The 14890-nt window shown below is 37.6% G+C and overlaps 1 protein-coding gene across 3 annotated transcripts in view; it reads right to left on the bottom strand.

Moving 5' to 3' along the window:
• DNAH11 (dynein axonemal heavy chain 11) overlaps positions 1-14890 on the bottom strand; it is a 291367-nt gene that overhangs the window by 122914 nt on the left and 153563 nt on the right. For all 3 annotated transcript variants that reach the window (XM_074340834.1, XM_074340835.1, XM_074340836.1), the window contains 3 exons: positions 12827-12989; positions 11730-11853; positions 11165-11307 (listed from right to left, as the gene is read on the bottom strand). In XM_074340834.1, the coding sequence (XP_074196935.1) occupies positions 11165-11307; positions 11730-11853; positions 12827-12989 (430 nt within the window). The remainder of the gene's footprint in view (positions 1-11164; positions 11308-11729; positions 11854-12826; positions 12990-14890) is intronic.

Genomic DNA, 14890 nt, shown 5'->3' with positions numbered 1-14890 from the left:
TAGACTTTGGATTTTGATCAGTCCTATGGTAGACAGCGTATGGAACGACTGCCTTTTTATGTGATTCCAATAAGATCAGCTGAATCCTACCAGGAGTATATTGCCATCTGCCCCAAAGGACCCTTCCAATAAGGGTAAGTCAGGCTCCTCAAAGGACAAAGCTAGGATTGCAACAAACTTACAGAGCAGGTTTTAAGATTTTAAGACTTATTTTAAGTTATGTGCTACACATAGAATTTATGTGTAACAAAGTTCAGTCTGAGACTTCCTTTCTTTGAGTTGGGAGTTTTGGGGAGAAAAGCTCCCCGCCCCCACCCGAACAGATGTCATCTACCTCTGAGTATTGAAGGTCACTGAAATATAGCCCCTGCCAAATAGTTCCTGACAATTGCAAATGACCAAATTGGCTTAATTTAGTTCCCAGCAGTGGATTGGAAAGAAAAGTCGGCTAAGAAAATATAGTTAAAAATGTCTCAGACAGCTGTGCTCTTTTCTAAAAGTAAATTCTCACAAATAAAAAGCCAACCCTGAAATCACCATCTATGTATTTCCTACAGCTCTAACATTTGGATGTCAGGAACTTGCTTTTGGAATCCATACCATAGAATTTCCTATTCCTTTTTCCCCCCTACACAGGTGTTATGACTCATTTGCAATAACCCACTTTTCATTGTGCTTTGTAGTACATTTCAATTTCTTTTAGATAAGATCCCATCGTAAGTACATATTTATTTGTATATCACTAACAGGACTCAGTCCATTTCCTCTCGTAATGGAAATTTGAATTGCTACTGTCACTCTGTATTTTTTTCCACTTGATATAGTTTATTCTCAGATAGAAGTAATCCTCCCACATATTTACTTCAGAATCTTCTATCCACAACTTGTGCTTGCATTTATCCTCAAAAGGCTCAGTACTTTTCAAGAATGATAAGATCTGAATTTTACTTAGAGAATCCTCATAGGAATGGAGGTTTAACAGAAAATATTCCTCAGTTATCATCTTTATCTCTTCCTGCATCTTTCTGCCATCTAACAGCCTTTTAATTTCAATTATTTTTATGAGATCCAACAGCAGCTTCAACATATACACATTCAATACATTTTCATATTTTCTTTTTCAGTAACACGCAATGCAATTTTCCCCATGACCTTTTACTTATAAATACTGGTCAGTACAAATTTTTTGCAAGAGGTAGTATTGTACGTTGGGGAGTTTTAGTTCTTTTTCAAAAACAAACAAACAAACAAACAAACCCCAAACAAAACAAAACAAAACAAAAAAACTCTTCAATTCATAAAGAAATTGTATGTGGAATCCCAGCAAATAGCAAAGAACAAATCCATACCTGAGGGGTAAAGACAGTAGAAGTTATATTCCCCACTCTACAGACCCACAGTATATTCCTATATATTTCAGGAGTATATTCATTCCCTCCTCTCAGCTGCTGTGCTCATCTGCAGAGCCTGCTCTGCCCACACACTACTTTCCAGGCCAGTCTGCCGCCCCTCATGTAAAAGTATTTCTGGTTTTTCACTTGTGTTTTGTTTTAAAACAGAAAATCAGATGCCTGGTTATCTACTGAATAAGACGCTATGTGGCAACTCTACACACCTGTGCAGTTGCAACAATAAGCCCCAAACTGGGTTGGCAAGCTCCATATCCAAATGTAAGCAAAATGTGAAGAATACGAACATGCTTTTCAAAATGGCAAATTTTATTCAATTTAAAGGGATGCCCTTTCTTCTTGGATTAAGCCCTTTAGTACTGGTGTTAAAATTTTTCTTGTATAATGTAAAATAAGAGAGACGACTTCTGAATCACTGTTCCTTCAGTGTAACTGTTACTGCCCCGTCTTCTGTTATCTTACATCCCCCTTATGTAATGTGCTTAATTGTAGTTTCATACTTATTTGTGTAATGTTGGGGTTGATGCTTGCCTTCCCAATGACGAGGTGAGCTCTGGGTGGGCAGGTGCCAGCTGTTACTCACTGTCAGACTTCCAGGCCCCAGCACATCACATGCACTCACTATATATTTGCTGAATGTTGAGTGGATGAATGAATAAGCAAACTGATGGGCAACTTAAAAAAATTCTTCCGGGCAAAATAAAATATTGATATCGGCATCCTAAATTTTTTGAGGTTTTGCTGTTTTATGAAATTTCAAAGACAGAATGCAAGGTTGCACTTTTCATTTCTCTCTGAAGTTCTTTTCATTATGCTTCTGTCAAATGACATCAGGAAAACGCAAGGCAGGAGCTCGGGCACTGTATCAAAGAGCTGTGGTTCTGACAAGCAAGACATTGTTGGCAGGGCGGAGAGACTGACAGAGCCGGGAACGGGCACTGGGCAATCTAGCCTTTAGAGTGTTTCTTGTTCTCCATCAATGCAAGTGTCAGAATGAGGGACAGGAAGGATAGAAGATGACACCTCGCAAGGATGAAGCCATCCTAGATGGCCATCCACATGAGGGAAGCAAAGCTGGGTGCTCTGCTCGTCAGTCAGATGTAGATCTGAACAGACTTGACTTTACAATCATGCAAGGGTAAGGTTTTGTGACATCTGACTTTCTACTGGGTAGGTATTTGAGCCTTTTATATAAGAACAAAGGTATATCATGGAAATTATTTGTGTGAGTATTAAGTCTTTTGGCTTATGCTGTGTGCTACTCTTAACCTGACACTTAGATATAAGTGTTGCTCAGCATCTCTGCTGAGACTGTCAGGTTCCCTAGGCATGTGCAGTATGAGCCAAGAGCAAATCACCCACACTGTCTGTTGTTAAACCCCAGATATGAAGAAGAAGAAGAAGAAGAAGAAGAAGAAGAAGAAGAAGAAGAAGAAGAAGAAGAAGAAGAAGAAGAGGAAGAAGAAGAGCCTAACGAGGCCTGAGGAAGAAAAATTATAAAACCAAAAAAAATAAAAATAAAAATAAAAAAGCATCCAGCAGATTGAAAAGAAGATAATTCCACTGAAGTTAATCTAATGTAAGAAACTGAAGAAAAGGATAAAATTTGCTTCATACTCTCAAAAGGTTAAGAAAAGTATAGAAACCCATGATAAGAGAATAGGCCAAGATGAAGGAAGAAGATAAAATAAAGGGATTCATATAAGAACATATATGATAAAATATAACACCTACCCCTAAAAATATTAAAAATACCTTAAGCCAATATTTCATCCAATGCTTAATGATGGAAAGCTAAAGGAATTTCCATTAAAATAAACAATAAGATAAAGATGCCATGATTATTGCTTAAAAGTTTTAAAAGGTGTCCAGAAAGTTATGGCTATTGTAAGACACAGAAAAGAGGTAATTATTAGAAAGAAAAAGTGAAAATTCAAAAACAATGTAACTGTCTACTCAGCAAACCCTAAAGAACAAAATGCAAAACTGACTGGAATTAACGAGCATTCAATGAACTGGCTGTAAAATAAACAAGTAAACATCTATCCATCCATCCCTCTTTCTGTCTAATGGCTTTCTTATATATCCACCATGATCAGCTAGAAAATTTGGCAAGAGCAAAAAATATAAAATATCAAGAAAAGAAATTAATAAGAACTGTGTAAAATACATATGAAGATAGCTAGCTGCTTTACTGAAGGTCAATAAAGACATTTTGTCTAAATGAAGAAGTGTGCCTCATTCCTGGAGGAAATCAATTATTATAAAGATGTTAATGCTTCCCACGTTCATTAAGAAATTTGAGGCAATTTTAATAATTCCCAACGGCATTAGTGGAGCTTAACAAAATATTTCTAAATTTCATGTGGAATGAAAAAAAGGTAAGAACATCAAAAAACATTTGGAAAATGAGAACACTGAGAAAAATCTTACCTTATCAGGAAATAAAACTTAAATAAATGAATAAATAAATAAAAAACAGTATAAGTGAATGAATGGAAACATTCAATATTGAAAATGGATCCATCGTCCCCAAAATAGGCTATACATTCTTATTGGATTCTTAAAAAATGTTAAACTGATTTCATAGTTCATCTGTGAAAGTAAAGGTACAAATAGCTGAGGAAATGTAGAAAAGGAATACTACGAGTCTATAGTAATCAAAACTGCATGATACTGGCATAAAAACAGACACACAGATCAATGGGACAGAATAGAGAGCCCAGGAATAAACCCATGCCTATATGGTCAATTAATCTTTGACAAAGGAGGCAAGAATACACAGTGGGGTAAAGACAGTCTCTTCAATAAATGGTGTTGGGAAAACTGGACAGCTACATGCAAAAAAATGAAACTGGATCACTTTCTTACACTATATACAAGAATAAACTCAAATGGATTAAAGGCTTAAATAACACCTGAAACCATGAAACTCCTAGAAGAAAACATAGGCAGTAAACTCTTTGACATCACTCTTGTAATATATTTTTTGGATATGTCTCTTATGGCAAGAGAAACGAAAGAAAAAATAAACAAATGGGACTACATTAAACTAAAAAGTTTTTGCACAACAAAGGAAACCATCAATAAAACAAAAAGACAACCTGCTGAATGGGAGATGATATTCGCCAGTGATACATCCGATAAGGGGCTAATCCAAAATTTATAAAGAGCTTATACAACTCAACATCAAAAAACCAAAAAAAAAATACAATTAAAAAATGGGCAGAGGGCCTGAACAGACATTTCTACAAAGAGGACATACAGATGGCCAATAGACATATAAAAAGATGTTCAACATCACTAATCATTAGGGAAATGCAAATTAAAAGCGCAATGAGATATCTCCTCATACCTGTCAGAATAGCTATCATCAATAAAACAAAAAACAAGTGTTGGCAAGGATGTGAAGAAAAGGGAACCCTCGTGCACTGGTTGTGGGATTGTAAATTGGTGCAGCCACTATGGAAAACAGTATGGAGGTTCCTCAAAAAATTAAAAATAGAATGACCATATTCCATGTCTGGGTATTTAGGCAAAGAAATCCAAAATACTAATTTGAAAGATATGTGCATCTCTATGTTCACTGCAGCACTATTGACAATAGCCATGATATGGAAGCAACTTAAGTGCCCATCAATAGAGGAATAGATAAAGATGTGGTACGTATATACAATGGAATGTTTCTCAGCCATAAAAAGAATGAAATCTTGCTATTTGTGACAATATGGATGGACCTAGGGGCCCATCCATAGGCTAAGCGAAATAAGTCAGAGAAAGACAAATGCCTTATGATTTCACTTACATGTGGAATCTGAAAAACAAAATCAATGAACAAACAAAACAGAAACAAACTCATAACTACAGAGAACATGTTGATGGTTGCCAGATGGGAGGTGGGTTGGAGAGATGGGTGAAAAATATGAAGGGATTAAGAGGTACAAATCACCAGTTATAAAAACCATAACAGGGACGTAAAGTACAGCATAGAGAATATAGTTAATAATATTGTAATAACTATGTGTGGTGTCAGATGGTACTATGCTTATCACTTTGTAAGGTAGTTAAATGTCTAATCACTATGCCGTATACTTGAAATTAATACAATACTGTATGTCAACTGCAATTGAAAAATAAATTTTAAAAAATGTAGAAAAGGAAGAGAATATTGCTCTATTAGATTCCAGAATATACTATAATGCTACAATAAACAAAGCAGTCTGGTGTTTAAGCAAACAGAGATAGACAAATTTATGGAACATAATAGAGAATCCAGAAATATAATCTTACATATTAAAGCATTTAATATATGAGACAGGTAGTATTTCAAATCAATGGTGAATAATTATATAATAAATGATGTTGAAACAATTTTGGGGAAAAAAGTAAAAATGCTATACTGTACTGTACACAACAAACCAGGGCTAAATATTACAAACATTATAAAGTAATTGAAAGAAAATTCAAGATAATATCATCCTAACCATGAAGTATGGAAATGCCTCCTAAAAAAGTCTTAACACACAAAAGCCGCAGAGGAAAAATCAGACATATTTTAATACGTATAAATGTAAAACAGAGTTAATTTAAAGCAAAATTAGCAGGATTATGGTAAACTTTGAAAAAACCCTGGGAATATGTAAAATAGGCAAGAACATTATGGACATATGAATCTTATTTAGGTATATAAAGAGCTATTATAAATCAATAAAAATTATAACAAACCAACAGGAAATTTGGCAAAGGGCATAAATGGATAAAGGTTTTATACCAATAGTTATTTGGAAAAAGTACATTTCAGTTAAATAGATCACTCCATACACTAAATTCTTGGAATCATTGGATACTTTTTTCCATGGGAGACTTCTAGACAAAAAGGCAAAGAGAAGTGGTAAAGAAAACCGTGAAAGATGTGAAAAAAATTTAGTTCTCAATATGTACTTTGTATGTCATACTCGTATACACATAGAAAACTGGAAGGAAATATACCAACATGTTTCAGTAGTTATCTCTAGGTAATATTACTAAGTGTAGTGTTTATTTTTTCACATGGTTCTGTATTTTTAAATTCTCTACTATGAAAATATATATATTTTTCAATTTTTCAATTATAGTTGACATCTGAATATATATTTCTTACATTATCAGAAATGGCTGTCATAGATGATTGACAGATAGGTAGATAGATAGATGATAGATAGATAGACACAGATAGATAGATATAGACAGACAGACACACACACACCAAAATAGATACATAGATATAGAACAAGACAGATATCTAAAATCTTAGGAAAGACTCAGGGGCTGCTACATACAAGCGTTCTTTTCCCTATGGCGTCAGATGGCCAGGAAGGCAGGCAAGAAAGAAAAGTTTGGGGATTAACTAAAGTCAGCAGGAGAGAAGATGAAAGTGCTACCTGCAAGATGACAATTACGTAGGGGAAGATGCACACATACAAATGTGAAGGAGAGAAGGCATTTGGTATTTAGTCATTGGTTTATTTCAGGCAATCCAAGGACACATCTGATCGTCATTAATAGGAATTGCCCTGCGGGATTCACAGGTCACAGTTTGCATGCCGACAGGTTCTCACTGCCCCTGCACTCCAAATGGTAGCTGGCTTTGGGTGGTGAGCATGGGTAATGGGGTGGCAACTTCCCATCATTTAGCCTGACCTGCCAGGTGTGCTCACCAACCCTTGTAACACATTGAGCTTCCCATGTTGCCCAGCGAGGAACACACGCAAAGGAAATATCGGCTCATCAGAAATTCTGAGTCTTTAGTACATGCTGGTGAATATCAAGATATGTAAAACTAACATAGAGCAATCCAGAATTCTTTTTAAAAATTCCAAGGATTTTAGAGTAATCTGTATAGATTGAAGAGAGAGAGGCTACCATTTTCTAGCTACAAGACGACCCATTTTTATGCAGTATTATTTTTCCCTCAGGGTAAGGTGCAGACCACTAACCTTTCTCATGATGCAGCAAACTGAGTGACCAGGCCAAAAAAGATCAGGAGTATTTGAGGGAGATATCCTATTCTTCCTTAACATAAAGAAGCAAAACAAAACAAAACAAACAAACAAACAAACAAAAGCCCTCCTACTCATTTTAGTAGGGAAGAGATAGATTATTTAATTAATAATCCTTTGACAATGGGGGGAAAATGACCCATATCTAACTCCAAAATAAATTCTAGCTTGTACCGACATCAATACTAAAAAATGAGATTATGAAGAGGAGTAGAAAACAATAGAGATGAATCTCAGTTTTGACAAGCCGGCCTAAGCACAGATCAAAGGAAACGCATGCAGGAAACGACTGATGGATTTAACAATATAAAAATGTAAACCTTCTGTACATCCGTCTGTACTATATGGCTATTAGTAAAATCAAGGAGAAAAACCAAATAATTATCTCAATAGATACTGAAAGGATTTTAATAAGAGATTTTTTTGAGAAGATATACATCCTGAATGAAAAGCCAACGTAAGATAGAACAGTGAAACATTAGAAACATCTTCATTAATGCACAAATCAAAATTCCCAGTAATGCCATTTAACATTTAACATTCTTCTGTAGATTTACCAATGCAATGAGGAAGTATAGGTAGATGGAATATTAGGAAAGATAAAATATTACCTGCAGGCTATATGATATCAAGCAACTAATAGAAACTATCACACAGGCAGTAAGGTAACAGGTTATAAAATTAAAAATCAATAGCTCTCCTATAGAAACACAATACACCATTAGGAAATCTTATGAAAGAGATATTACTTCTACAAAAGCAAGACAAGACATTATAGCATAAAGATTAAATTCTCCCTAATATAAAATTAGCATTCGGCAGGATTGCAATGTGTTTATAGAATTTGACAAAGTGATTCTGATATTTATTCAGATGTATAAACATGTGAGAACAACAAAGAAAAACTAGACAAGACAGAAAAATTAGATATTACATATAAAAATGTATAAGAAAACGTTAATAATTTATATAGCACAAGGCTGGGATCAGTAGTAGAGAGACTTATCAAGAAGAGAGAAGAGAGCATCTAGAAATGGACCCAATCAATATGGTTTCTGGGCCTATAATAAACAATAGTGGCACTTCAAATCAGTAAGGAAACAATACATGACGTTGAGATAAAATGACATCTTTTTGGAAAAAAATAACCTGAGACTTCTCAGCTCACTCTTTACCATATATAATAATAAATATATTCCAGAGGTACTGAAGTTTTAAACATACAGTGTGTAAGCACACAGGTACAGGAATGACTGATACTGCTGCTATTCCAAAATCCCCTTCCAACTTCTTCCAACTTTATTCATAAAGGCCACATGACAAAATCAAATACTCACTTCCCCACAGTGCCTGGTAGGTAGAGATGGCATGTGACGCATTTGTGGCCATTAAGACATGAGTTTTGGGGCTAGGGGGGAAGCTTTGGTTTCCTGATACAGAAAGCCCCAAGTCTTCTTCCTGCCTGGCATACAGACCCCAGGGCACTCACTTTGTGATCCTGAGGCAGGAGGCATCAGGATATGTGCTGGCGGGAGAGCAGACAGCATGAGTCTGTTAGGGGAGGACTGAGCTGGTCTGGACTCAGCGATGCGGGAGGCTTTCCAGAACTGTCCTTAGCTAGTCTCTTATTTATTGCCCAATTGAGTTCCAACTGCTTCTAGTGAAGAGTTTTACCATCTTGGAGAGAAATATACTATCCTAAATTTACAAGAAACCCAAATCTATAAAGGAAAATGCTGATTTTCTAGCATCAAACCTTTTTAAAACTTGGAAGTTATAAACAAATAAACGTTTCCCATATATGCATTTAAAAGACAAATGATAGATGAGGAAACATGTATGAGACACATATATAAGACTAATTGCTTAAGATCCTTGTATACATAGAATGCTTATAAAGAAAACCATGTACAGTTCAGTGGAAAAGTGGGCTCTTTATGACTTAGCCTCCAAGTTAGTCAGCATCAGTTTGCCCTATTAACTGAGGAGTCATAAGCCCACCCAGATTCAAGAAAAGTGGACCTAGACCCCACCTGTGAGTATGAAGAGCATCAAAAAATTTGTAGGCATATTTTAAAACCACTATAAGCTGTAACTATTGAACCTAGCAATTCTCCTCTAGGAATTTATTCTACAGAAGCAAGCAAAGTTGTGTATAAAAAAGAGATATGTAAAGAATGCTCATTTTAGCATTTAGCATTATTTTTAACAACAGTTCTCAAAATTTCAGTGTGTCTCAGAATCACCCAGAGACCCTGTTAGAACAGAGACTGTTGGGTCCCACTCAGAGTTTCTGATTCAAGCAGTCTATAGTGTAACTGGAGAATTTTCATTTTTATAAAGGTTCTAGGTGATGTTGATTCTGTTGCTCTGAGAAACTGAATTTGACAGCCAGTGATTTATAACATTACTATCTCGAATGTTATTATTGTACTTGTTTTTCCATTTCATAAAGAAAATTTGATCCAAATATATCACAGTGGAACAGGGAAAACTCCCTGGTCTTGTTACCACCTGGCAAACATATTCTTTGTCACATTTTTGACGGGGAGAAAACTCTTTGGGCAACTGAACTGTAAATTCTCATCTTCTAAGCTCAGCCCGGAAATGCTCAGTAAGATTCAAGTGGAATTTGACATAGTCGGGTGGAGGAGAACCTTACAATTACTCTATATCTCCAAGCACAGATATATTCACGGCTCATGTCACTGTCCCTTCCCTTTCCTGTATACTCCAGGCTCTATCGCAACCCCAGAGCCTGTTACTAATTTGACAGGTATGGAATAATTGCAATAGCAAAGTAGTAACTTTTCTAGGATACTAACCATTTTTATATAGGTAGCCTGACTTTTCCTTAAATTGGCATCCTGCCATGAGCTTGGAGGTGTTTCTTGTTTTGTTACAATACTGGATCTTTACTGCTGCTATTACTTGGTTGTATTACATTTTTATAAACTACACTGAAGCATAGAGTAGTCTATGGGGGAGACCCTGGGGTTGAGCCTCAGGTTATCTGAGTAATATGCCTAAAGTACTTGCCCCGAAGTGCTGACATAATTCACTTCCTTGATTCAAACCTCTTCCACTGTTCGCTTAATGATTTACAACCCCTGATCTCATCCCAACTGACTTTCCCAGCCTGACCCACCTCGTTCTCCCAACAGGAATTCTATGTTCCAGTCATTCAGAGCTACCTGAGGTTTCTCAAAATGTGTGCTGTGCGGTCCACGCTTACTCTTATACAAATACTATTTGCTCTCCCTGACAGTTCTTCCCCACCCCATCCCTTCCCGCGAATTCCAATCCACACTTGATACACGGCACCTCGCTTCCTCCAGGAGGGCCACTGCAGTTAGGCAGGATGCAGTGCTCCTCTGTAATCCCACGGCACTGCTTACACTGATCCTGCACTACACTTATCTGAGGGCTCTTATGGCCTATGATAGTGTGAGCTCAAGATCAGAGACCAGACCCAGTTCAATCGAGTATCTGCTCAGCACATGCTATGTAGGAGTTCAGCATCACAGGAAACTTCAGGCAGGGACACACCAGACCTGGACATGCAGAAATGCAAATGTCCTTTCACAATGAATGACTGGAAGTCCTTGCAAAATGAATGACAAATTCAAACTCAGGACGTGAATCCTGAAATAGAACCGTATCATAGTTCCAACAGCAGGTTTTAAATAATAGGCAAGTAGAGCGAGTGTTTCTTACTTTGAGCTGTAGTCGCACCCTGGCCAAAAAGAACTGCCAACAATTTTCTCTGGAGTCCACCATGCCCAGACCACGGACTTCATTACGAATTCCAGAAATTATCTTGTCTACATCTTCATCACTGAACAGATCCGGGATTTCTCCTGCCCCCAATGGAATGAGGAGAATTACTGCAAGACCTCACAATTTAAATGTTAGATACGACTTTTTAATGCTTGAAATGCTTTACCATACAAAGTCCAGCTTAAATATAAAGCAAGACTTTGAAATCAGAAATGCTGTGTTTCTTTGTTCGCATTGACAAGACACAAACACGCTGAGGACGAGTTACGATGAACACACCCACTAAACCTGTACACGTAGAAATAACATTTACTTCACCAAAAGCCCCTCACCTCTGTAAGCAGACAGAGAAAAACAATACACCTCAGTTAAGTTGGGTTTCTCCCCAAAGACTGCCCCAGCAAACATCTCAAAGACAAACTATCTCTCTTGAAAGTTCACTGCAACTACAGATAATTTGTCATTGGGGAAGATCTTTCAAGAACTGTGTCGGTTTAATCACCTGATGCCAGCAAGTCATTAATCAGCACGAGAAAGCTCTCATCTAGAACCTGGGCGTCTGTCAGCAGGAACACAGTGGGCATGTTCTTGGCTCCAGTTCTGACGTACAAATTGGCAAGACCTTCCTGTAAGGAAAGGAGGCCATCATTCATGTTTCGTTAAAATGCTGACGTGACGGTGGGAGTATGTGTGCACGTGCTGGGAAGAATCGAGTAACTATAACACGAGAGCTGCACAGTGTACTCGCCGTCTGTTTATGTATTCTTTCCTCTCAGTGACCCCGCGATAGGGGCAAACAGCATGACATCACCTCCATTTGCAGCATTTAATGATGAGTGTCATGTTTGTAGCTAATGGAGCATAGGGATAAAAACAGGCTGCCGCCGCCGCTGAACGGCTCCCTTCTAATCGAGTGAAAATGGATTCGGTGACGCCTTTGTCAAGCAACGCTGTCAAACGAAGTCCCTGCTCCTTCCAACAACTATTTCATTGAAAACACTTTTTGTTCGGTTATTTATTTCGTTTTGTTTAGTAATATTGAAAGCCTGTGATTTGTCTTTGTTTTGGGTTTCAAATAGCACTTGATCAAACTCTAAGTACTATTTTGTAAGTACTGTTGTGATTAAAGAGCCAAATTTTGAAAACACATGAGTTTCTTGAATGTATTTCCGCTGCATTTTATTTTCATAATCTTATCCAAAGTGGAAGGAATCTATCTGCCCTTGTAAAGGCAGGATCTTCTTTACTTCTCTCCATCATACAGGAATACTAATAGTGTTGAATATCAGGTGTGTTCAATGCAAAAGAAGAAACATGTTTGTGTCAGCAAGTATTTAATAAAATACTTTCTGAGCCAGGAATACAGGCTTATATACCTCTAAGTATTTATAGAAATCTCCTATTACTAACTTGACCAATGGAGGAGAAACTGCCAAAGGTAACTAAACACTCTAAAGAGTGCACTCCCTCACCCCCACCCCACCCTCCCACGCTTGGAGAGGCCTTGGCCACACCTGGGAGTTGGCGCTGACACTGGCGGGAGCACTACCTGACCCACCAGGCAGAAGAGGAGAGGGAGGGCCTATTACCTTTACTCACCCGAAGTTCTTGGATTCCAAAGTCTTCAGTCAGAGAGATCTGGAAGACCTCAAGGCTGCAAATATAAGCTGCTAGCCGGGACAAGCTCTGCTTGCCACTGCCACCCACTCCAATCAAGAGGGCGTAACCCTGAGGGGTCTGGAGGATTCTGCTGATGCGACACCTGGTGAGAAAAGGTGCACCCACCGCAGCATGAAACCAGGGACTGTGGCTGTTCTATTTTTCAGATAAATTAGATACTAAACCCCAATTTCTATTTCAAACCTTTAGTCTTTCTTCCTCTGTTCCCCTTCAAACAAAGGTGCTGCCTGTATCTGCCTTTGCACACTGCTTGTCGCATGGACTGTCTCATGCTAATAACCTCTTGGACTCTCTTCTTGCTTTATTACTCTCCACCATAACTCAAGAAGGAAAACATATCCAAGGCCTTTTATCTAAGCTTCCTTTTTTTTGATGAGCAAGAAAGTTCCCAACTCCACATCAGCAACCATGTGCAACGACATCAAAGGGAGAATGTCTTTGTGCCAGAAACCTTTGCTGTAGAATTAATTTGGGAAGGATGGATTTGTTTAGGCCAACAAACATTCACGTGTCTTACTTCATGCAGGTCAAATACTTGCCTCTTTATATGATTCTTACTTCCTTTGCACTGAAGCTTTCCCTGTGCCTTGAGCACTCTATAAAGTTTACTGAAATTATTCAGAATCACAGTTAAATTTCTAGTAAGGTCAACTAATCCCTGTACTACATTATCGAAGAGATGCTGAATGCTTAGCTGTTGATATTATTGCTACATTTTATAGTTAGGAATAGGTTGGCTTTAACACAATCAAAATATGGGTTTGGTTGAAGAAGTATGCCATAATTATGTTGTAAGTATTAACGAAAGCAACAAAACAAAAGAAAAGCATATGCACGCCCAAATGCAAAAAAATCGGACAACATTGTGTTTGCTCTAGGTTGCTTTTCTGAAATGAATATAAACTTCAGGCCCTAAATGGTCCACCTAGATTGCTTTTTAAAAGAACACGTCTTGAACAAAATGAAGTTGGGATCATTTAAACTAGGACCAGCACATGTGACCATTTCCTGAAAACCTTCAATGACTGAACAGACAAGGGACTTTTACAAGCTCAGCCATCTTGTCGAATTTTGCTTAACCTGACCACCCAACAAAACCACCTTGAGAAAGCCACAAAATTACTCTTACAAGGAGTGAAACCCCAAGTTACGAAGCAGCGTTTTCATTTCATTTTAATGTATGCTTTGAGGTTTGCATCTCATAATGTTCTCTAGGCAGCAAAGTCCCCTTCCACAACACTCAAGGACCTGCTCTGAACTCATCTCTAACACTGGGGAAATCCACTTCTAGCTCATAATCCCTGATCAAAGCACAGCCTTTCTTTTCAGGCCATTGAGAACTGCATGTTGAAGGATAATATGGGAAGACCCTTTCCCTTCCCGTCAGTGGGAGGTCTCTTTCAGCTGAGCTCATTCACACGCAGTGTAACTAACCCAACCGGAAACAGTGTTACTCATAATTCACTTAACTCCATGCTCAGAGATTCTAACTAAAACTGTAATCAGAGGGTTGCAACTGCCAAGGGATCAATAAAATAATACTTAACATGCTTATAATAACTGATGATGGAGAAGCCTCCAGAGTTTTTCTTCATCACTTGGGCTAAACATTTTAAAGAGTAACTCTACTAAAAATTGAATTCTCCAGTTTTTTGTTGTTGTTGGTGTTGTTTTTTGGTCTGTTTGGATTTCCTTCCTCACATAGGTCCTCCATTTTTTATTTATTTTTAATCATGATGTCATTATTTTAATCTTTGCCCAAATATCACTTATTAAAAAGGCCAGTGTTATTAACTGAATGGTGTCCCTTCAAATTCATATATTGAAGCCCTTACCTCCCAGTAGCTCAGAATGTGAGTTTATTTGGAAAAGGGTCATTGCAGAAATAGTAGGTTAAGATGATATCATTCCAGAGTAGTGTTGGCCCCATATCGAATACGACTGGTGTCCTTATAAAAAGGAGAAATTTGGACAGAGACACAC

This window comes from Rhinolophus sinicus, linkage group LG09, assembly GCF_036562045.2.
Source record: "Rhinolophus sinicus isolate RSC01 linkage group LG09, ASM3656204v1, whole genome shotgun sequence".
Taxonomy (NCBI): Eukaryota; Metazoa; Chordata; class Mammalia; order Chiroptera; family Rhinolophidae; genus Rhinolophus; species Rhinolophus sinicus.
This window is presented reverse-complemented; position numbering and strand designations above follow the sequence as displayed.